The sequence below is a fragment of the Nerophis ophidion genome, linkage group LG09 (genome assembly GCF_033978795.1).
Source record: "Nerophis ophidion isolate RoL-2023_Sa linkage group LG09, RoL_Noph_v1.0, whole genome shotgun sequence".
Taxonomy (NCBI): Eukaryota; Metazoa; Chordata; class Actinopteri; order Syngnathiformes; family Syngnathidae; genus Nerophis; species Nerophis ophidion.
Window position 1 is genome coordinate 65070028 of NC_084619.1, and position 25545 is coordinate 65095572.

The 25545-nt window shown below is 42.1% G+C and overlaps 1 protein-coding gene across 2 annotated transcripts in view; it reads right to left on the bottom strand.

Moving 5' to 3' along the window:
- add3b (adducin 3 (gamma) b) overlaps positions 1 to 25545 on the bottom strand; it is a 53549-nt gene that overhangs the window by 19147 nt on the left and 8857 nt on the right. For both annotated transcript variants that reach the window (XM_061911584.1, XM_061911583.1), the window contains 5 exons: positions 20878 to 21022; positions 12247 to 12398; positions 11964 to 12044; positions 1916 to 2065; positions 1523 to 1666 (listed from right to left, as the gene is read on the bottom strand). In XM_061911584.1, coding sequence (XP_061767568.1) covers positions 1523 to 1666; positions 1916 to 2065; positions 11964 to 12044; positions 12247 to 12398; positions 20878 to 20923 — 573 coding nt within the window. In that variant the 5' untranslated portion in view covers positions 20924 to 21022. The remainder of the gene's footprint in view (positions 1 to 1522; positions 1667 to 1915; positions 2066 to 11963; positions 12045 to 12246; positions 12399 to 20877; positions 21023 to 25545) is intronic.

Sequence of the window (25545 nt, forward strand, 5' to 3'; positions counted from 1 at the left end):
AGCACAACGTTTTTCATTTATATTAGGCCTTCAAACAAAACATGCATTCCAAAAAAAAAATAAAGTGCATTAAAGTGGATTAACCCACAACAAATGAATTATTGTCCTTTTGACAAAAGTCTGCTTAGCCACAATAGATATGCTAATAATGTAAACAGAAGGCTCAAGTAAATCTCAATTAAGTGTATGCTTGTAACCTCATACACTTATACAGGTAGCCTACACAACAGGCTAATAATGTAAACAGAGGCCCCACTAAATCTCAATAAGTGTGTGCTTGTAACCTCATACACTTATACAGGTAGCCTACTCAACAGGCTAATAACGTAAACAGAGGCCCCACTAAATCTCAATAAGTATGTGCTTGTAACCTCATACACTCATACAGGTAGACTACTCAACGGGCTAATAATGTAAACAGAGGCCCCACTAAATCTCAATAAGAGTGTGCTTGTAACCTCATACACTCATACAGGTAGCCTACTCAACGGGCTAATAATGTAAACAGAGGCCCCACTAAATCTCAAAGAGTGTGTGCTTGTAACCTCATACACTTATACAGGTAGCCTACACAACAGGCTAATAATGTAAACAGAGGCCCCACTAAATCTCAATTAAGTGTGTGCTTGTAACCTCATACACTTACACAGGTAGCCTACACAACAGGCTAATAATGTAAACAGACGCCCCACTAAATCTCAAAGAGTGTGTGCTTGTAACCTCATACACTTATACAGGTACACAACATATCCCAACGTCACCGCGTCACAAAATTGCGTCACACGCCACTATTCGGCCTTGTTTTTAACTCATTCCACCGAAGGCCGAATGTGGCTTTTTTTTTGCCATATTCGGCCGAATATATTCGGTTACCGATTAATCGGTGCATCCCTAGTCCTGTCAGTGATTTTTTTCTTAATAATGAGCTTGCGGCAGCCAGCGTCATCTCACAAGATCCTCGGGTGCCGAGAATGTCAAACAACTGACGAAAGTGAAGCCTTGGTGAAGATTGGTGATTGCTCATTTTTATGTCTATTTTTTAAATGCCTGGCTTGTGATCGACTGACACACGCTCCGCGATCGACCGGTAGCTCGCGATCGACGTAATGCCCACCCCTGGACTAGACACACCCAAAAATAAAAATGAGCATTCCAACATATTGTCAAAACACATGAAATGGACACCAAGTTTACATTTGTAGCTCATCTGTTTCAAATGTTAGAGACGCAAGCTATTATAAGTGGTGGCCACATTTGATTGGCCGCTGTGGCGACCCCAAAGGTCACCGGCTCGGGCGCCCTAGCTAAATCATTTAAGTATGCCCTGAGCTACACCTGTGCCAAATTTGGCGCTTTTAGACAAAAGTGAACGAAAATATCCCTGAGGGCCTCCACTATTGTGGTTTACAGAGATGTTTCCTGAGAAGCTTAGATAAAGCAGACAGCTCTTGTGCATGTGTATCGGTTACAGCTGCGTAAAAGACCCTCGTACTAATGGAGTCTCTCTTGAATTTGACAGTACCTTGGCAGTCGGGCCCAGGGCTTTCTGAAACTCCACCTTCTCCTCTCTATTATCCAGGCTGCCGTGGTAACCGAAGCAGCTCACGTCTCCAAGAAGCAAGGCCTCCTGGGAAATGGGCAGTATTCCACACTTCATTGAAGACACCTGTTAACATAAACAGGGAGGCGCTTGAGATTGTGTCACGGCGGCGACGGGCCTAACAGAGACACGTTTTGTCGCTGTCAAATAAAAGCCTTCCCAGCCACTTTCGTCACACGCCGTGAATTTTACAGCCTCGCTTTAAAGTTTATGGCAAATGCGGCATTAAAAAGAGCATCACAGGGGCTCCTCTGGGGGGGGGCGGAGCCAGCCTTTAAGAGCGGCTTTCATGACTGCCGGCCGGGAGCGACTCACGGCAGCTGTGGCGGGGGTGTGGACGTGGACGATACATCTCAAGTCGGGCCGCATGGCGTAGATGGCGGCGTGGGGCGCGAATCCGAAGTGATCGATACCCAGATCGGTAGAGCCCTGGTCCACAACATCGCCAATCATGTTCACTTTAACCTGAAAGAAAGCCAAACATTAGTGCTCAAAACTAAACCCGTGTCAAGAATATTAATAGGCTGCGTCTATTATTGTGGCTGGAGCTTTTTTAGAACTGCACTGCATCGTACTTTCTCTTACTCTGATTACCTGTCAGGTTCAAACACTAAACTATGTATTAAACAGGACAAGAAGCAAGGAATCAAACAGATACAGAATTAAATTTAGCTCTAGAACTGGACTGCATCGTACTTTCTCTTACTCTGGTTACCTGCCAGGTTCAAACACCAAACTATATTAAACAGGACAAGAAGCAAGGAATAAACAGAGACAGGATTAAATTTAGCTCTAGAACTGGACTGCATCGGACTTTCTCTCACTCTGGTTACCTGTCAGGTTCAAACACCGAACTATCAAACAGGACAATAAGAAAGGAATCAAACAGATACAGAATCAAATTTAGCTCTAGAACTGGACTGCATCGTACTTTCTCTTATTCTGGTTACCTGTCAGATTCAAACACCAAACTATCAAAAAGGACAATAAGCACGGAATCAAATAGAGACAGGAATCAAATTTAGCTCTAGAACTGCACTGCGTCATACCTTCTCTTACTCTGGTTAACTGCCAGGTTCAAACACCAAACTATCAAACAGGACAATAAGGAAGGAATAAACAGAGACAGGATTCAATTTAGCTCTAGAACTGGGCTGCATCGGACTTTCTCTTACTCTGGTTACCTGTCAGGTTCAAACACCGAACTATCAAACAGGACAATAAGAAAGGAATCAAATAGAGACAGGATTCAATTTAGCTCTAGAACTGCACGGCATCGTATTTTCTCTTACTCTGGTTACCTGTCAGATTGAAACGCCGAACTATCCATTAAACAGGACAAGAAGCAAGGAATCAAACAGAGACAGGATTCAATTACGCTCTAGAACTGGACTGCATCGTACTTTCTCTTACTCTGGTTACCTGTCAAGTTCAAACACCGAACTATCTATTAAACAGGACAAGAACAAGGAATCAAACAGAGACAGGATTAAATTTAGCTCTAGAACTGGACTGCATCGGACTTTCTCTTACTCTGGTTACCTGTCAGGTTCAAACATCGAACTATCAAACAGGACAATAAGGAAGGAATCAAATAGAGAAAGGATTCAATTTAGCTCTAGAACTGCACTGCATCGTATTTTCTCTTACTCTGGTTACCTGTCAGATTGAAACACCGAACTATCTGTTAAACAGGACAATAAGCAAGGAATCAAACAGAGACTGGATTCAATTAAGCTCTAGAACTGGACTGCATCGTACTTTCTCTTACTCTGATTACCTGTCAGGTTCAAACCCCTAACTATGTATTAAACAGGACAAGAAGCAAGGAATCAAACAGATACAGAATCAAATTTAGCTCTAGAACTGGAGTGCATCGTACTTTCTCTTACTCTGGTTCCATGTCAGTTTCAAACACCGAACTATCAAACAGGACAATAAGGAAGGAATCAAATAGAGACAGGATTCAATTTAGCTCTAGAACTGCACTGCATCATAATTTCTCTTACTCTGGTTACCTGTCAGATTGAAACACCAAACTATCTATTAAACAGGTCAAGAAGCAAGGAGTCAAACATCGACAGGAATCAATTAAGCTCTAGAACTGGACTGCATCGTACTTTCTCTTACTGTGGTTACCTGTCAGGTTGAAACATTGAACTATATTAAACAATACAAGAAGCAAGGAATCAAACAGAGACAGGATTAAATCTAGCTCTAGAGGAGAGCGCGTGGACCTGCACTCCACGCGCTGAGAATTAAGTTCCACGCCCCCACATTTATTTGGGCATTCCCTGATTACATAGCTGCAGCTGCTTCTAAGGCAAGGGGTCTCATTATGAAGCAGCTGCACTGGGTGAGAAACAGTTGGTTTTTTTTAAAAGGTGCTTGGAGCGGTGTCAGGTTTGCCCCCTCTCTGCTCGTAGATTTCGGATCCTGATACAGATCGGAGAAACTGACCCCTCTACGCCGCATTCCATCGCACACAGTCGCAATTTACAAGCCTTTTGCTTGATAAGATCAGAGACAGCTTTGTAAGCACCAGTGGATAGTAACCGCAGGCCGCAGGACAACCTGAACAGCAAGCAAATAAGTTGTGTGATAACTCATTTACAATTTTTCTGACATTTCCTCATTTTTTCCAAAGTAATTTTAAATATCTGACAATTTGATTGCTGCAAAATGTTCCGCCGTCTTGTGGACAACGTGCGTAAATCAGGTCAATGACCATGAAACGGCACAGGTTTACTTACATGAACCAATCCAAACAAATTTACAGAGTCATGGCGCAAAAAAATAATAAAAAATGCAAATAACACGAAAAGTCAACACACAAGGTCACACATAACACAACCTGCTCACCGAACTTTGCGGATATTATAAAAAACGTCCTAAAATTCCAAATTACATCCATTTAAAGGGGAACATTATCACCAGACCTATGTAAGCGTCAATATATACCTTGATGGTGCAGAAAAAAGACCATCTATATTTTTAACCGATTTCCGAACTCTAAATGGGTGAATTTTGGCGAATTAAACACCTTTCTGTTTATCGCTCTGGAAGTGATGACGTCAGAATGTGACGTCACCGAGGTAACACACCCGCCCTTTTCATTTTCTACACATTACAAACACCGGGTCTCAACTCTGTTATTTTCCGTTTTTTTGACTATTTTTTGGAACCTCGGAGACATCATGCCTCGTCGGTGTGTTGTCGGAGGGTGTAACAACACTGACAGGGAGGGATTCAAGTTGCACCACTGGCCCGAAGATGCCAAAGTGTCTGCCGCCAGACCCCCATTGAATGTGCTGGAGTGTCTCCACATTTTACCGGCGATGCTAAGGCAGACATGGCACAGAGATGTATGGATAACCTGCAAATGCATTTGCAACGATAGTCAACGAAATCACAAAGGTGAGTTTTGCTGATGTTGACTGCCAGCTAATCGATGCTAACATACTACGCTAATCGATGCTAACATGCTATTTACCGGCGGTGCTAAAGCAGACATGGTACAGAGATGTATGGATAACCTGTAGACGCATTTGCAACTATATTACGTTTCCTCCCACCCACATTTAATGCGAAAAAAACACTTACCAATCGACGGATTTAAGTTGCTCCAGTGTCAAAAGATGCTAAAGTCCTGATCGTTTGGTCCGCACATTTTACCGGCAATGCTAACGCAGCTATTCGGCCATGCTATGGCTATGAATAGCGTCAATAACTATTCGCTCAATAGCTTCAGTTTCTTCTTCAATATTTTCATACTCCAACCATCTGTTTAAATACATGCTGTTGAATCGCTTAAATCCGAGTTTGAATCCGAGCTAATGTCGCTGTATCTTGCTGTGGTATTCCCATTGTTTGTTTACATTGGCAACACTGTGTAACATCACAGGGAAATGGCCAGTGTCTTCGCAGAGAGCGAAAATAAGGCACTTTAAAGCTTTATTTAGGGATATTCCGAGACCGGTAAAATTTTGAAAAAAATTTCAAAAAATACAACAAGCCACTGGGAACTGATTTTTATTGTTTTTAACCCTTTTGAAATTGTGATAATGTTCCCCTTTAAGTCCATTACAATGCATGAGTGGAAAAAGGCAAAACTCTCCCCAAACTTATTTTTGTTTGGCAAATGGCACATTTTAGCTAGTTGATATTTCTGATTGATAACAAAACTTTAAGGAGGTCCCCCAAGTCAATGCGGGCCCCCAAGTCAAGATGTTTGTAAATCTCGGAGTGTGTTACAAAAGTGCATTAGAAGTGTGTTTGCTAATGTGCCAGAACACGGCAGTTTTTGTGTCCGTAACTTTAATGCTAATGAGCTTGTCCATGCCTCCAAGAAGCGCTATTGTACACGTGACCTCCTTTAACGCTGTAACTGTGCACGTATCCAACATGATAGACGCCATAAATCACATCTAACAACGTAACATTAAGGAGTAGGGGCAGGCAGACACAAACAATAGCATCATATGTGAAGATTACAGACATTTTAACAGCAGCATCATGCTCGGTTAGCCTATTGCTGGGGAAAAAATAACATCATCAAACATGCAGCTCCATCTGTAGAAAAGCCTGCTTCTTTTATTTCCTCATCTCCCTTTTAACAAAGTCTGGGCATATTCACTAAGCAGACTCATGTCCACGAAGGAGGAGGTTTTTCCTTTGCAAAGCCAAAACAACTTGAAACTTTAAAAGCAGCAAACTTTGGTGCAGTTCTTATCTTCAATCAGATAAGAGCTGCACCAAATGATTTATCTATGGACTTGATAACTACAGTTTGTTAAGGAAGTGGTACAACAGATTTTTTACAAATTAACTCACCAAAAGGACACGAACAATGTTCTTGTATCCTGGAACTTTAAATGCATGTTTAGGCAGGGATGCAAAAGTAAATTACGTAAAGAGCCGTTTCACTTTCTTCGCCATCCTGGACAATCGCCCTTGATGCCTTTTTAAAGGGGAACATTATCACCGAACCTATGCAAGCGTCAATATATACCTTGATGTTGCAGGAAAAAGACCATGTATTTTTTTAAACGATTTCCGAACTCTAAATGGGTGAATTTTGGCAAATTAAACGCCTTTCAGTTTATCGGTCATTTAGCGATGACGTCAGAACGTGACGTCACCGAGGTAACACACCCGCCATTTTCATTTTCACATTACAAACACCGGGTCTCAGCTCTGTTATTTTCCGTTTTTTCGACTATTTTTTGGAACCTTGGAGACATCATGCCTCGTCGGTGTGTTGTCGGAGGGTGTAACAACACTAACAGGGAGGGATTCAAGTTGCACTACTGGCAAGAAATCTGCCGCCAGACCCCCATTGAATGTGGCAGAGTGTCTGCACATTTGACCGGCGATGCTAAGGCAGACATGGCACAGAGATGTATGGATAACCTGCAGATGCATTTGCAACGATTAAGTCAACGAAATCACAAAGGTGAGTTTTGTTGATTTTGTTGACTTATGTGCTAATTAGACATATTTGGTCACGGCATGACTGCCAGCTAATCGATGCTAACATGCTATGCTAATCGATGCTAACATGCTATTTACGCTATTTGAAACTAGATACCCACATTTAATGCGAAACAAACAATTACCAATCGACGGATTTAAGTTGATCCAGTGTCACAAGATGCGAAAGTCCTGATCGTTTGGTCCGCACATTTTACCGGCGATGCTAATAAGGCAGCCATGCTATGGGCCACTTCATTAGGTACACCCATGCTATGGCCGAATAGCGTCAGTAGCTATTCGCTCAATAGCTTCAATTTCTTCTTCAATTTCGCTATCTGCCTTCATACTCTGACCATCTGTTTTAATAAATGCGTAATCTGTTGAATCGCTTAAGCCGCTGAAATCCGAGTCTGAATCCGAGCTAATGTGTGGTAACCGCCATGTTGTTTGTATTGGCAGCACTGTATGACGTCACAGGGAAATGGACAGTCGCATCGCAAATAGCGAAAATCAAGAACTTTAAAGCTTTTTTTAGGGATATTCCGGGGAGGTGTAAAGTTTTGAAAAAAACTTCGAAAAATAAAACAAGCCACTGGGAACTGATTTTTATTGTTTTTAAGCCTTTTGAAATTGTGATAATGTTCCCCTTTAAGTGCTTGTGCAATACAGTGTGCTGCTGTGAAAATTCCTTTTTAATTTGCAGTTTTTAGAACACCTCGAAATGCTCATTTTTTTCGATGTGATTAAGGGGTTTTATGCTGCTAATTCCGATCTTCCGGTACATCACATGTGCTAACTGCATGACTTAGGTTTGATGTGTGCTACTGACTATATGTACAAAGAGCCACCGCCTAAACTAAAGTCTTTAAAAAAAAAATATATATATATATATATATATATATTTTTTTTTTTTTGTCCTGACAAGCTTCTCAGGCAAATCATATAGTTGATGTAGATGCCCATATCGGCTGTTCAGATTTACTTTACAAAAGAGTAATTATTATTTTTTCAGCTATAGTTACAATAATCATTAGCAAAGGAGCAGCCTAGTTTTGAATGACAGGGTCCCTCCTATCACATGTTGATAAAAACAGGGTATCTGCAGGTCTCAGCAAGTCAAATTTAAGACTTTATAAGACCTTTTTAATGCCACCTCGATTGAAATTCAAAACCGAAAAAAAAATTAAAAAAAATCTATAAATATAAGCGCTGGTTGGGGATCCCACTGTACTACAACCTCATTGACAATCAGTCAAGTTTACTTTTTGTATGTTTGTAAATAAACAAACTGATAAGCCCCACTCTGCCAAACAGTTTATCAAAAATCTTGAGAGATCAAAAAACTTTGACATCCAAAACAAACAAACCAACACCAACGCCAGTAAAAACATAATAACCGAGGTGAGGGTAAAAATAAAATACATTTCATTAACACATACCGAGACCCGTTGACTTGGTCGAAGAGCAGGTTTTGGATGTGAGGTGCTAATCCGTGTCTCGTATTATTTGCTGTTTTATCCTTTCCGCAGGAAAATGTATTAGCAACCTGAGAATCAGGAAACATCACACGAAAAAGATCGCCAATCCCATCATTTGAGGTGTAGGATTGATGTTTCACCACAGTGTGCAAGATCCATAACACCTCGGATTTTAATGTTGCTGTCCCGCCGAAGATTAGTGTCAGGTCAGTGCTGCTAGCGGAATTTGTTGCTAGCTGGGGGGGCGTTGGCGCTGGACCCACGCAGAACTGAGAGATGCCCGGTGTTTGTTTTTGGCTCTCTGCCGCAATTTTATGCTTACCGCACTGCATGTGCGATTCGACCGCCCTAATTCCCATGGTGCCAAGTTTGAAATCCCTCTTACAAAGTATGCACCTGGCCTCCTCTGGTATGGCAACAGGCTTAAGCCAGCTTTTAAACCGGCTTTCCTCCAGCCAACGCTCGCAAAACTTGCCTTTCCCCATGCTGACTGAAAGGCGGGACGCGAGGAAGAAAGGAAGGAGTCTGCGTGCGACCCGACTATGCGCACAACTGACACTGAAATCACTCATTTTTACTCAAAGACGTGCCGTAACTTTTACTCAAAGACGTGCCCCGAAAAAAAAAAAAGGAAAAAAAACTGGCCCGACAATTTAAGACCATTGAGTACTGAATGTAAGACCATCTTAGGAATTTCTAATAAATGTTATACTTTTTAAGGCCTTAATTTTAGACACATGAATTTAAGACTTTTTAAGGATCTGCGGATACCCTGAAAAATATGACATTTACATAATAAAAATCAATTACGGGCTTCCCAAATGCTTTAATAAATTAAGCATGATGAGTTCAGCATGTCAGCATGTAGCCCCACTTTTAACTCTTTTTTTCAAATGCTTATTTACAGTAAGTCATTAATTTGACTTAGTCATTATTTTGACTTAGTAAATATTGACTTACTAATATTACTTAGTTACATAGTATCTCAAATAACAGACTTTTTTTGCGTTTCATTTTTACTTTACAGAAAAAATATCGAGAGATATATATAGTATATTGCCATTCAGCATACCGCGCGGAAAACACAACCAAATATTGTAGGCTTTTTCAAGCGACGAAGCCGGCCTACTTCACCACTGAAGAGACGGGATGGTAGCGACAGGCCAAATTATATTGTTCCTTCCCCCGTCCGGCCGCCTGTCCCCTTCCCTCTGGGGAGACACCACCTTAACTAACAAATATTTTGGGGGAACCACTGTACTCCAAATTAGGGTGTCGATCCAATACTTTTTAGTTGCAGGGGAAGTATTGGCCATTTAATCACACTTCTAATCAGCGGGAAAACACGGGAAGGAAGTGTAGCAACATTGATACAATATATGAAATATTTATTTATTTATTGTCTTTTATTACATACATTGTTTAAGCAATACAACATCAATAGCGCACGACAACCAAATAAAAAGGAAATATTACCATCTAACAGTCATTCAAATCATTGGGTTTTACCCTCAAAGTCCACCAGTGTCTAGGGATTTCCTTCTTGACTTTGTAAATATTAACAAAAACTAAAAAAAACATAACCAGTGAAGTTGTCACGTCGTGTAAATGGTAAATAAAAGCAGAATACACTGATTTGCAAATCCTTTTCAAATTATACTTAATTGAATAGACTGCAAAGACAAGATATGGAAAACATAATTTTTTGCAAATATTAGCTCATTTGAAATTTGATGCCTGCAGCATGTTTCAAAAAAGCTGGCACAAGTGGAAAAAAAAGAGTGAAAATGTTGAGGAATGCTCATCAAACACTTATTTGGAACATCCCACAGGTGAACAGGCTAATTGGGAGCAGGTGGGTGCCATGATTGGGTATAAAAGCAGCTTCCATGAAATGCTGAGTAATTCACAAACAAGGATGGGGCGAGGGTCACCACTTTGTAAGCAAATTGTCGAACGGTTTAAGAACATTTCTCAACCAGCTGTTGCAAGGAATTTAAGCATTTCACCATCTACGCTCCGTAATATCATCAGAAGGTTCAGAGAATCTGGAGAAGTCACTGCATGTAAGTGACAATATTACAGATGATACGTACTGCATCAAAAAGTGACATCAGTGTGTAAAGGATATCACCACATGGGCTTAGGAAGACTTCAGAAAACCACTGTCAATAGCTTCAGCTGGTCACTACATCTGTAAGTGCAAGTTAAAACTCTACTCTGCAAAGCGAAAGCCATTTATCAACAACACCAAGAAATGCAGCCGGCTTTGCTGGGCCCGAGATCATCTAACATGGACTGATGCAAAGTGGAAAAGTGTTCTGTGGTCTGACGAGTCCACATTTCAAATTGTTTTTGGAAACTGTGGACGTCGTGTCCTCTGGACCAAAGAGGAAAAGAACCATCCTGATTGTTACAGGATTTTACAGATGATACGTACTGCTTCAAAAAGTGACATCAGTGTGTAAAGGATATCACCACATGGGCTTAAGGCTTAGGAACACTTCAGAAAACCACTGTCAGTAGCTTCAGCTGGTCACTACATCTGTAAGTGCAAGTTAAAACTCTACTCTACAAAGCGAAAGCCATTTATCAACAACACCCAGAAACGTCGCGGGCTTTGCTGGGCCCGAGCTCATCTAAGATGGACTAATGCAAAGTGGAAAAGTGTACTGTGGTCTGACGAGTCCACATTTCAAATTGTTTTTGGAAACTGTGGACGTCGTGTCCTCTGGACCAAAGCGGAAAAGAACCATCCTGATTGTTACAGGCGCAAAGTTCAAAAGCCAGCATCCGTGATGGTATGAGGGGTGTATTATAGTTAACTTACACATCTGTGAAGGCACCATTAATGCTGAAGGGTACATACAGGTTTTGGAGCAACATATGTTGCCATTTAAGCAACGTTATCATGGACGCCCCTGCTTATTTCAGCAAGACCATGCCAAGGCATAGCGTGGCTTCTTAGTAAAAGAGTGCGGGTAGTAGACTGGCTTGCCTGCAGTCCATTGAAAATGTGTGGCGCATTATGAAGTCTGAAATACCACAACGGACACCATGGGCTGTTGAACAACTTAAGCTGTACATCAAACAAGAATGGGAAATAATTCTACTTCAAAAATGTGTCTCCTCAGTTCCCAAACCTTTACTGAGTGTTGTTAAAAGGAAAAGCCATGTAACACACTGGTAAAAATGCCCCTGTGACAACTTTTTTGCAATGTGTTGCTGCCATTAAATTGTAAGTTAATGAACACGTTTCTCAGTGCAAACATGAATTATCTTGTCTTTGCAGTCTATTCAAGTGAATAAAAGTTGAAAAGGATTTGCAAATCATTGCATCCTGGTTTTATTAACCATTTACACAACGTGCCAACTTCACTGCTTTTGGCTTTTGTACATGGAGCACTTACCAAAGCTGCTCCGGTCACCTCGGCAAAAGAAAGACCCCTCGGGCTGATAAGAACATGGTCCTGCTCTTTGTTGACACGCACCTAAGACCAAAGGAATACATCTCTAATTATAGATAATAACCTTGAACGATGAGTCAATCACCCAATAATCATATTATTATGACACCATTGTTGTGATGAAGGGCTGAAGTTCTAGCACAAATTAAAGCCATACCTCCCCTTTAGTCTTCTGGGTGGAGCTGATATGAAGTCATACGAACGTGCACAGGATGTCAACACTCACGGTGATGTAGGAGCTTGTGAAGCGAGCCCAGCTGAAAAGGTCAACAAGCCTGTAGAGGCTGGCCAGCCTACAGCGGCTCGGCTTCTCTCCTTTGGCGAAGGATGGCGACTCCGCGGCGTACAAGTCGTTAATTGGCGGGACCATTCCCAAGCCTGCAAGGGCGACAACACATCATCCGTTGAGGGCGGTTTGCATTTAACTACATTTTCAGACGTAACAAGGATGTTTACTGGCTTTTTGCTTTTGCCGTGGATCAAGTTAAATCCTCCCAGGGGGAGCATGAGAACATTGGAAGGGGCTCTTTGAAAATTCCCAGCGAGGATATTTTGGACGGCAAAGCCATGTAAGGACATTTAACGGTACAAGACGGCATCACTTACGGCCACTTTAGCTTTTTTAAAAGGCCAAGCTCAGTTTGACTTCACAGCCATTTTCCTAACATTAACGCATTTCAGTTAAAGACAGACATTTTTAAGTTGATCCGCGACAGTAAAACTCGAGGCCCACGGACGAGAATAAGGACTTCAGGGAGTTTGACTCAAAGAAAAAAAAAAACATAGGAAGAAAGAACAGTCATGACCAAAAAAAGTTTGAACTTTGAGACAAGAAATAATCTGTTCAGGTTCAGGAATCACTAACAAGGGAAACACTTTGGATTAGGGCTGGGCAATATGGCCTTTTTTTAATATCTCCATATTTTAAACTTTCATGCAGAAAGGGAAATCACAACCAAAAGTGTATTTATTAAACAGTTATTAAGCAGTGGCACAAACTTTCATGACATTTCAAAACAGAAAGAGCAAGATTGTCACAAGCTTAAAACAAGCTTCGAATGCACTTTTGTGCATGATGTCACTAAGATGACATCAAAACAACACTAAAATAAAGTGCACTTTTGGTACAAAAAGCCACTACAATAGATAAAAACAAAATGCACTTTTGTGCATGATGTCACTAAGCTGACATATCAAGACAACACTAAATTAAAGTGCACTTTTTGTACAGAACGCCACTACAATAGTTAAAAACAAATAAAGTGCACTTTTGTGCATGATGTCACTAAGATGACATATCAAAACGACACTAAATTAAAGTGCACTTTTTGTACAAAAAGCCACAACAATGGATAAAAACAAAGTGAACTTTTGTGCATGATGTCACTTAGCTGACATATCAAAACAACACTAAATTAAAGTGCACTTTTTGTACAGAACGCCACTACAATAGTTTAAAACGAATAAAGTGCACTTTTGTGCATGATGTCACTAAGATGACATATCAAAACGACACTAAATTAAAGTGCACTTTTTGTACAAAAAGCCACAACAATAGAAAAAAACAAAGTGCACTTTTGTGCATGATGTCACTAAGCTGACATATCAAAACAACACTAAATTAAAGTGCACTTTTTGTACAGAACGCCACTACAATAGTTAAAAACAAATAAAGAGCACTTTTGTGCATGATGTCACTAAGATGACATATCAAAACAACACTAAATCAAAGTGCACTTTTTGTTCAAAAAGCCACTACAATAGATAAAAACAAAGTGCACTTTTGTGCATGATGTCACTAAGAAGACATATCAAGACAACACTAAATTAAAGTGCACTTTTTGTACAGTACGCCACTACAATAGTTAAAAACAAATAAAGTGCACTTTTGTGCATGATGTCACTAAGATGACATATCAAAACAACACTAAATTAAAGTGCACTTTTTGTACAAAAAGCCACAACAATAGATAAAAACAAAGTGCACTTTTGTGCATGATGTCACTAAGCTGACATATCAAAACAACACTAAATTAAAGTGCACTTTTTGTACAGTACGCCACTACAATAGTTAAAAACAAATAAAGTGCACTTTTGTGCATGATGTCACTAAGATGACATATCAAAACAACACTAAATTAAAGTGCACTTTTTGTACAAAAAGCCACTACAATAGATAAGAACAAAGTGCACTTTTGTGCATGATGTCACTAAGAAGACATATCAAGACAACACTAAAGTGCACTTTTTGTACAGAACGCCACTACAATAGTTTAAAACAAATAAAGTGTACTTTTGTGCATGATGTCACTAAGAAGACATATCAAGACAACACTAAATTAAAGTGCACTTTTTGTACAGAACGCCACTACAATAGTTAAAAACAAATAAAGTGCACTTTTGTGCATGATGTCACTAAGATGACATATCAAAACGACACTAAATTAAAGTCCACTTTTTGTACAAAAAGCCACTAGAATAGATAAAAACAAAGTGCACTTGTGTGCATGATGTCACTAAGATGACATATCAAAACAACACTAAATTAAAGTGCACTTTTTGTACAGAGCGCCATTACAATAGATCAAAACAAAGTGCACTTTTGTGCATGATGTCACTAAGATGACATATCAAAACAACACTAAATTAAAGTGCACTTTTTGTACAGAACGCCACTACAATAGCTAAAAACAAAGTGCACTTGTGTGCATGATGTCACTAAGATGACATATCAAAACGACACTAAATTAAAGTGCACTTTTTGTACAAAAAGCCACTACAATAGATAAAAATAAAGTGCACTTTTCTGCATGATGTCACTAAGATGACATATCAAAACGACACTAAATTAAAGAGCACTTTTTGTACAAAAAGCCACTACAATAGATAAAAACAAAGTGCACTTTTGTGCATGATGTCACTAAGATGACATATCAAAACGACACTAAATTAAAGTGCACTTTTTGTACAAAAAGCCACTACAATAGATAAAAACAAAGAGCACTTTTTTGCATGATGTCACTAAGAAGACATATCAAGAAAACACTCAATTAAAGTGCACTTTTTGTACAGAACACCACTACAATAGTTAAAATCAAATAAAGTGCACTTTTGTGCATGATGTCACTAAGATGACATATCAAAACGACACTAAAAAAAAGTGCACTTTTTTTACAGAACGCCAGTATAATAGTTTAAAACAAATAAAGTGCACTTTGGTGCATGATGTCACACAAGATACTTCAATAAGTTTCAAATAAAAATGAGCTGCATAATAGGGAATCAAATAGTGTATGTCCTTCGATAGGGCTTCAATATATACGATATATCGCGGGTTTGTTTGTGCGATATAGAAAATGACTATATCGTAATATTCGAGTATACGTTCTCACGCAGTTGCTTTTAGTTGCGGGCATTACACTTCAGGCTCTTCCCACTCTTTCCTTCTCACAGACAAGCAGGCGCACATTCTTACATACGTCACATACTGTCACGTCATACGTCACATACGTATACGCCCTCGCAGAGCCGAGAGAAACCAGATTGGGCAACGTTAGCTGCTAACGTAGCCGTACAAGAGAAAGAAGGTGCGGATCTGGTAACAAATGAAGGAAGACTAAATTCCCAATAAAAACAGCAGGGTTTCCATCGTCTGGCGGTGGTTCGGCTTCAAATGGGAATATGTCGAACAGACAACCGTAATTTGTCAAGTGTGTGGCAAAAGCGTTGGTATAAAAAGTAGCATTACTGCTAATATGTAGCATGATTTGAAAAGGCACTTGCTAAAGAATGAAGAGAATTTCATAACCTTAGGAACATTCCACATAGTGAAGGACGAATACAATTTGATTTCCTATTATGCAGCTCATTTTTATTTGACACTTAAAATGTCTCTGACAATCTTGCACTTTATGTTTTACTGTACAAACTAGTTGCTTGACCGGTGCCTCTGCTGGTCGCAGTCAAGTACTGCAGTCCATTTTGCTTCAAGACGCGATTAATAAACAATCAATTCCACACAATTGACAGAATACTTAAAGGGGAACATTATCACCAGACCTATGTAAGCGTCAATATATACCTTGATGGTGCAGAAAAAAGACCATCTATTTTTTTAACCGATTTCCGAACTCTAAATGGGTGAATTTTAGCGAATTAAACGCCTTTCTATTTATCGCGCTGGAAGCGATGACGTCAGAATGTGACGTCGCCGAGGTAACACACCCGCCCTTTTCATTTTCAACACATTACAAACACCGGGTCTCAGCTCTGTTATTTTCCGTTTTTTTGATTATTTTTTGGAACCTTGGAGACATCATGCCTCGACGGTGTGTTGTCGGAGGGTGTAACAACACTAACAGGGAGGGATTCAAGTTGCACCACTGGCCCGAAGATGCCAAAGTGTCTGCCGCCAGACCCCCATTGAATGTGCTGGAGTGTCTCCACATTTTACCGGCGATGCTAAAGCAGACATGGTGTTGTGATCCGGCTTCCGGATCACACATCTCTAGCATGTTTGTCTTTTTTGTATTGTCCTACTATGTTTTGATCATGTTTTGGACTCTACCGATCCCGTTTGTTAGCGCACTTCCTTGTTTTGTATTGTCACCATGGCAACCTAAGTATGCCTCCTGCACGGACTCATTACGCACACCTGTTTTGAATTATTTGTGTTGTATTTAAGACCACCTGCTACCTTAGTTCCTCCTGGCTGTTTTGTTTGCTACTTGCAACACGCACGTTGGTTCTTATTTTTGTAATCACTATTGCTAAGTCTCGCCTTAGCTTTGCGTGCGCTCTGCACCTCTATTCCTGTACTCTGCTCTCGTGCTAATTATTAGCATAGCTCTCCGTGCATTCGGCACGCCTTTTCTTTGCATTTTGTACCAGTATTATTTTTGTTTTCGTATTAAATCTAATCTTACCTGCAACTCCTGCCTGTCCTGGTCCTCTTGCATCCCTGGGGTAGCAACACGCATCCATTATGCCTCGCCACCGTGTCAGAAAACAGCCAGCACAACGCCGCCTCGCAGTGGACCACCAAAAGTCTTCCCTTCGCCAAGCCGCGAAGACTTTTTCCCCGGACAGCAGCGCGCAGACAACAGCCCAGTACTCTTCCCTGAGGTTTGGAAGTTTTGTTTTTTCTCCATATTCCAACCACTCTTCCGACTGGGCTGTAAGGCCAGGGCATACCTCCGGCCCACCGGTCCATCACGGTGACGTCATTTCGTCAACGCCCCCTGGTGACTCAATACCACCCCCTGTCGATGATATTTTTTTCTGAGGATTTTTATATTGTTGAGTCTTATTCTCAACCTGTTTCAAATATTGACTATGATTTTTTGGACTCTATAGACACAACTAAGTTCTATACAGATGTTATTTCTAGATGCAAACTAAGGCAACATGAGCTACCTACTTTTCTTCCTCCACCACCGGTGTTCAAGCCTAGTCCCAGTCCTGGTCCGACTTCTGGCCAACATTGTAGATCAACTCGTAGACTGAGTCGTAGTCCGAGTCCTAGCCCAAGTCCTTGCTCAAGTCATTCTCTTAATGGTAGTCCAAGTCCCGGTCCCAGTTACGTACCTTCGTGTAGTCTTGATCGTAGTCCGTGTCCTAATTCCCCTCGTGGTCTTAGTCCTCACAGTAACCCTAGTCCTTGCCCAAATTCTTGTCCGAGCCCCAGTGTCACTGTAAGTCCTAGTCTTTGTCCAAGTCCTTGCCCGAGCACCAGTATGATTGTAAGTCCCAGTCCTTGCCCTAGGTTGACCTCAAGTCCTAGTTCCTGCCCAAGCCCTGGTTCGACTGTAAGTCCTGGTCCTTGCCCAAGTCCTTATAAAAGCACTAGTTTGATTGTAAGTACTGGTCCTCACACAAGTCCTTGCCCAAGTCCTAGTGTTAGTCTAAATCCTCATAGTAGTCCTAGTCCTCCTCTCTGCCAGTCTCTTAGTGCTCCTCGGCTGACGCCGACACCTGCTCCTCGGCTGAAGCCGACACCTGCTCCTCGGCTGAAGCCGACACCTGCTCCTCGGCTGAAGCCGACACCTGCTCCTCGGCTGAAGCCGACACCTGCTCCCAGTCTGGTTCTCACACCAGCTCCCAGTCTGGTTCTCACACCAGCTCCCAGTCTGGTTCTCACACCAGCTCCCAGTCTGGTTCTCACACCAGCTCCCAGTCTGGTTCTCACACCAGCTCCCAGTCTGGTTCTCACACCAGCTCCCAGTCTGGTTCTCACACCAGCTCCCAGTCTGGTTCTCACACCAGCTCCCAGTCTGGTTCTCACACCAGCTCCCAGTCTGGTTCTCACACCAGCTCCCAGTCTGGTTCTCACACCAGCACAAACTCCAAGGCTGGAGCCCACTCCGGTACCAGCACCACGACAGGTACCGGTGCCAGCTCCGTGCCGCCAAGCACCGGTGCCAGCTCCGTGCCGCCAAGCACCGCCGACGACGGGGCTGGAGCCCACACCAGCGCCGACGACGGGGCTGGAGCCCACACCAGCGCCGACGACGGGGCTGGAGCCCACACCAGCGCCGACGACGGGGCTGGAGCCCACACCAGCGCCGACGACGGGGCTGGAGCCCACACCAGCGCCGACGACGGGGCTGGAGCCCACACCAGCGCCGACGACGGGGCTGGAGCCCACACCAGCGTCGACGACGGGGCTGGAGCCCACACCAGCGTCGACGACGGGGCTGGAGCCCACACCAGCACCACCGACGACTCCTGCGGCTCCCAGGCCGCCTCCGACGACTCCTGCGGCTCCCAGGCCGCCTCCGACGACTCCTGCGGCTCCCAGGCCGCCTCCGACGACTCCTGCGGCTCCCAGGCCGCCTCCGACGACTCCTGCGGCTCCCAGGCCGCCTCCGACGACTCCTGCGGCTCCCAGGCCGCCTCCGACGACTCCTGCGGCTGCAGCACCCGCATCATCCTCGCCAGCTGCACTCGGGCCTGCTTTGGCTGCAGTCCCCGCACCCTCGTCTGCTGCTTCCAAGCCTGCTGGGATTTCGGTGCTGAGGCGTCGTCCACCACGTCGACCACGGGCGTGGCCTCTGCGAGGTCATCCTCCTCGCCAGATACTCCCTCCTCCATGTCGGCCACGGATGTGGCCGTGCCCGGGTCGTCCGCCTCGCCGGGCACCTCATCCTGCGAGGCGGCCACTAATGTGGCCTTTTCGAGGTCGCCCGCCAAAACTTTTTCGGCAGCAGCGTTCCACCCGCCGCCGCCACATGATGTGTCCTCGGTGGATTCGGGGACATGCGATCTGGCGACCCTCCACCGTGGACTCCTTCCGCCCTCCCTTCGTTTGTGAACTTTCTGGTTTTGGGAGGGGGTTCTCTTTATTGCAGTTTTTTGGGGGCATCTGGGATCTGCCCCTTAAGGGGGGGGTAATGTTGTGATCCGGCTTCCGGATCACACATCTCTAGCATGTTTGTCTTTTTTGTATTGTCCTACTATGTTTTGATCATGTTTTGGACTCTACCGATCCCGTTTGTTAGCGCACTTCCTTGTTTTGTATTGTCACCATGGCAACCTAAGTATGCCTCCTGCACGGACTCATTACGCACACCTGTTTTGAATTATTTGTGTTGTATTTAAGACCACCTGCTACCTTAGTTCCTCCTGGCTGTTTTGTTTGCTACTTGCAACACGCACGTTGGTTCTTATTTTTGTAATCACTATTGCTAAGTCTCGCCTTAGCTTTGCGTGCGCTCTGCACCTCTATTCCTGTACTCTGCTCTCGTGCTAATTATTAGCATAGCTCTCCGTGCATTCGGCACGCCTTTTCTTTGCATTTTGTACCAGTATTATTTTTGTTTTCGTATTAAATCTAATCTTACCTGCAACTCCTGCCTGTCCTGGTCCTCTTGCATCCCTGGGGTAGCAACACGCATCCATTATGCCTCGCCACCGTGTCACATGGCACAGAGATGTATGGATAACCTGCAAGTGCTTTTGCAACGATAGTCAACGAAATCACAAAGGTGAGTTTTGTTGATGTTGACTGCCAGCTAATTGATGCTAACATGCTACGCTAATCGATGCTAACATGCTATTTACCGGCGGTGCTAAAGCAGACATAGCACAGAGATGTATGGATAACCTGTAGATGCATTTGCAACTATATTACGTTTCCTTCCACCCACATTTAATGCGAAAAAAACACTTACCAATCGACGGATTTAAGTTGCTCCAGTGTCAAAAGATGCGAAAGTCCTGATCGTTTGGTCCGCACATTTTACCAGCGATGCTAACGCAGCTATTCGGCCATGCTATGAATAGAGTCAATAGCTTCAGTTTCTTATTCAATACTTTCATACTCCAACCATCTGTTTAAATACATGCGTAATCTGTTGAATCGCTTAAGTTGCTGAAATCCGAGTTTGAATCCGAGCTAATGACGCTATATCTTGCTGTGGTATTCCCATTGTTTGTTTACATTGGCAGCACAGTGTCTTTGCAGAGACCGAAAATAAGGCACTTTAAAGCTTTATTTAGGGATATTCCGAGACCGGTAAAATTTGGAAAAAAACTTCAAAAAATACAACAAGCCACTGGGAACTGATTTTTATTGTTTTTAACCCTTTTGAAATTGTGATAATGTTCCCCTTTAACAACGTGCTGATGTGCAAATTTCCGCCGGGAAAAAGGTCAATAAAAATGATGGGCTATAACGGCTGCATCCAGGGGTTAGGCTAATGTAATTAGGCTTGTGATTCACTCGCTCGAGCAGTCATGAGCTCTGCCTAATGGACATTTTGACAATGCCCTCCACAACTTTTCTGCAGTTTTTCAGGGTGATAAGATAAGGCGGTGAATGGAGCTATTAAGCTCGCTAACACGCCGAGGAACTCACTGATGGGCGACGTCAAGGGCCCGGCCCCTCCCACGGCGCTGGCCATGACCAGGTCGGCGATCTGTCTCAGGGCCAGGAGACCCGTGGGGTTGTTGCCCTTTGTCAGCTGGTCCTGAATCAGGCCTTCCAGCTCGTCTTTAAACACCTGTAAAACAACGCGGGTCACTTCACAGCCACAGCTCCTTTTGTCTTCTTACTACAAGTCACAAATCAAGCAAAAGCCTCTTTATGTGAGCATTAGTGCTGGCATTTAAATCAGACTCTTCATGTTGGAGGGGCGCCTGTGGATGTCAAAACGGCGCTATGTTCGCCAGCCAGGGCGCTTCATGCATTCTGCCTCATCCCACCGCCGTAACCATGGCGATGAGATAAGTTCCACTTGTTGGGGGGCTGTTACGCAATCGCAGAGGAGTGTGGGCTCGACTTGTTTTTTAACGCGCTCTGCAGCGCCTTCTTGAATTCCCTTTGAAACCGCCAGAACGGATCCATCTTCGCTTGAGATAAAAAAAACAAAGCAAGAGCTGTACATGAAACCCTGCCCCTTTGAAGATGAACATTATTCCATTATAAATATTCCTTATTAAGGTTGTAGAATTACACCGCGTCATGCCAAGAGCTGTTTCTAATGTTCTGGCTTTCTTGTCTAGAGACAAAATATTAGGCACGCCTCTCACTGTGATGTGGTTGAATTCCACACCATGGAATAACGATAAAAAGTATGTTGTTAAATTGTTACATTGTCTATCCTGGTCTTGTATGGAATGCACTGTAAGTGTAAAACAGAAATGTGTGTAATTTATACTTAAATATGGAATTAGTTAGAAATGAAAATATGATACCAATATTTTGATAACCGGTACCAAAATGTATTTGGTTACTTTTCTAAATAAAGAAGACATAAAAATATGTCATTATTGTCTTTATTGTAACAAAAAAATATTAGTGTACATGAAACATATGTTTATTATTGTAATTCAGTCCTTAAATAAAATAGTGTACATACTAGACACCTTGTCTTTTAATAGTAATTAAACAAACAAAGACTCCTAATTAGTCTGCTGACATATGCAGTAACATATTGTGTCATTTATCCATCCATCCATCCATTTTCTACCGCTTATTCCCTTTCGGGGTCGCGGGGGGCACTGGTGCCTATACACCTATCATTTTGTACACATTATAAAGGACAAACTTTAAAAAATGGATACTTTTTTTCTACTTGTTCATGTATTGTTAAAGGGGAACATTATCACCAAACCTATGCAAGCGTCAATATATACCTTGATGTTGCAGAAAAAAAGACCATGTATTTTTTTAACCGATTTCCGAACTCTAAATGGGTGAATTTTGGCAAATTAAACGCCTTTCTGTTTACGGGTCTTGTAGTGATGACGTCAGAATGTGACGTCACCGAGGTAATACACCGGCCATATTCAATTTCACATTACAGACACCGGGTCTCAGCTCTGTTATTTTCCGTTTTTTCGACTATTTTTTGGAACCTTGGAGACATCATGCCTCGTCGGTGTGTTGTCGGAGGGTGTAACAACACTAACAGGGAGGGATTCAAGTTGCACCACTGGCAAGAAATCTGCCGCCAGACCCCCATTGAATGTACCAGAGTGTCTGCACATTTGACCGGCGATGCTAAGACAGACATGGCACAGAGATGTATGGATAACCTGCAGATGCATTTGCAACGATTAAGTCAACAAAATCACAAAGGTGAGTTTTGTTGATGTTGTTGACTTATGTGCTAATCAGACATATTTGGTCACGGCATGACTGCCAGCTAATCGATGCTAAAATGCTACGCTAATCAATGCTAACATGCTATTTACGCTAGCTGTATGTACATTTGAAACTAGATACCCACATTTAATGCGAAACAAACACTTACCAATCGACGGATTTAAGTTGCTCCAGTATCACAAGATGCGAAAGTCCTGATCGTTTGGTCTGCACATTTTACCGGCGATGCTAATAAGGCAGCCATGCTATGGGTCACTTCATTAGGTACACCCATGCTATGGCCGAATAGCGTCAATAGCTATTCGCTCAATAGCTTCAATTTCTTCTTCAATTTCGTTTTCGCTATCTGCCTCCACACTCCGACCATCTGTTTCAATACATGCGTAATCTGTTGAATCGCTTAAGCCGCTGAAATCCGAGTCTGAATCCGAGCTAATGTCGCTATATCTTGCTGTGGTAACCGCCATGTTGTTTGTATTGGCAGCCCTGTATGACGTCACAGGGAAATGGATAGTGGTTTCGAAGACAACGAAAATAAGGCACTTTAAAGCTTTATTTAGGGATATTCCGGGAGGTGTAAAATTAAAAAAAAAAACTTCAAAAAACACAACAAGCCACTGGGAACTGATTTTTATTGTTTTTAACCCTTTTGAAATTGTGATAATGTTCCCCTTTAATATCTTCTTATTTTCTGTTTTAACTTGTTCTATGTTCTGTTCAAATGTAATAATCACTTATTCTTCTCTTCTTTAATACTTTACATTAGTTTTGGATGATACCACACATTTAGGTATCGATACGATACCAAGTAGTTACAAGATCAAACATTGGTCATAATCAAAGTCCTCATGTGTCCAAGGACACATTGAGTCTATAAACACAATATGAATTTTTAAAAAAGATTTTGGGACTGTAAAAAATATTGACGTAATCATAGCAGTATCGACTAAATACGCTCTTGTACTTGGTATCATGACAGTGGATGTCAAGTGTAGAGCCACCCATGGCATTTGTTTACATTGTGATGCAGGTGAGCTATTGTATCCTCCTACGGTGTGTAGTGAAGCATGTTTAGCTATTCCTGCAGTGATAATGGTACGTGTAAAGAACTTACTTTATTTGTCACCACGGAGGCCAGGATTAGTGATTTAGAAGTAGCTAAAATACTGCCGACTGCGGATGGATGTTAGCCCCTCTTCCTGAGGGCGTTTTAGTGTTATAACTTCAACTTTATCGTCAGTTTTCAAGCCAAAATGCGTCCGTTCTCCCTTTTCTGTCCACACACGGTGTCTGCTTGTAAGTACTCAGTGTGTGTGTGCTGCTGAACATGCTCCTCTGCTTGTAAAATCAGCAATGTCACGACGTGACGTCACGCCCGGGAACCGGTACTTTTCAAACAGTATACTACCGTTTTTGATTCATTAGTACAACGACACTATACTAGTTTCAGTATACCGTACAACCCTGTTACAGATTTAAAACAATATATTGACTCAATATCAAGCTGAATTCTGAACACAAACTGTTCATTTTGTGTAAAATATATGTTCTGTAAGGTTTAAAAAATATAAAATAAGCGAATGCTGCAGCCTAGATCTTATCAGCAAAGAGTAAATATATTGTATTTATCTTTGAACATAAAGTGTACGTACATAATTTTCTTCATTAATGCGTGTACTTGACTTAAACCCATCCGTTCATCCATTTACTTTCTACCGCTTGTCCCTCTTGGGTTAAGGTTGGGCTGGAGCCTATCCCAGCTGCACTTGGGCGGAAGGCAGGGTGCACCCTGAACAAGTCGCATCCTCCACTGGACTTAACGAAACGTGTTGTTCAATTAAGGATGAGTACCTTTCACATTAGATACGGTATCAATTACCGGTTTGATGTCGGTATTCAATGGTGCCAATTTACTGTGTTGTACAGTAGACTTGCCTGCAGTTGCAATTCCAAGACTTTAGATGGCAGTAGTGTATAAGCTACAGTGTGTTGCAATAACCAGGAAGTAGTCTTTGCCATTACGTTGAATGTGCCAGTCTTTTTTGTTGAGACCTATAAAGTGTTTAAACTGTAAATAATGTATTTATTACACACCATTGCTTGATTGTAACGTGCATCTGAGTTGTAGTTTTGATTGAAATCGCCAAGTAAAATCGCTAAAGCTAATCGGTAGCATGTTTCCGGCAAATCCAATTAAAATTGCGCTAGCGTATTTTCAAAAGTGGATACCCTTTCACATTCGATACGGTATCAATTACCGGTTTGATGCCGGTACTCAACGGTGCCAATTTACTGTGTTATACAGTACACTTACCTGCAGTTGCAATTCCAAGACTTTAGATGGCAGTAGTGTATAAGCTACAGTGTGTTGCCATAGCCAGGAAGTAGTCTTTGCCATTACGTTGAATGTGCCAGTCTTTTTTGTTGAGACCTATAAGGTGTTTAAACTGTAAGTAATGTATTTATTACACACCAGTTGCTTGATTGTAACGTGCGTCTGAGTTGTAGTTTGATTGAAATTGCATATAAAATCGCTAATGCTAATAGGTAGCATGTTTATGGCAAATCGGATTAACATTGCACTAGCGCATTTTTAAAAGTGGATACCCTTTCACATTCGATACGGTTTCAATTACCGGTTTGATGGCGGTATTCAATGGTGCCAATTTACTGTGTTATACAGTAGACTTGCCTGCAGTTGCAATTCCTGGCGGTAGTGTACAAGCTACAGTGTGTTGCCATAGCCAGGAAATCGTCTTTTTTGTTGAGCCCTATAAAGTGTTTGAACTGTAAGTATTGTATTTATGACACACCAGTTGTTTGATCTGAGTTGTAGCTTTGACTGAAATTGCATGTAAAATCGCTAATGCTAATAGGTAGCATGTTTATGGCAAATCGGATTAACATTGCACTAGC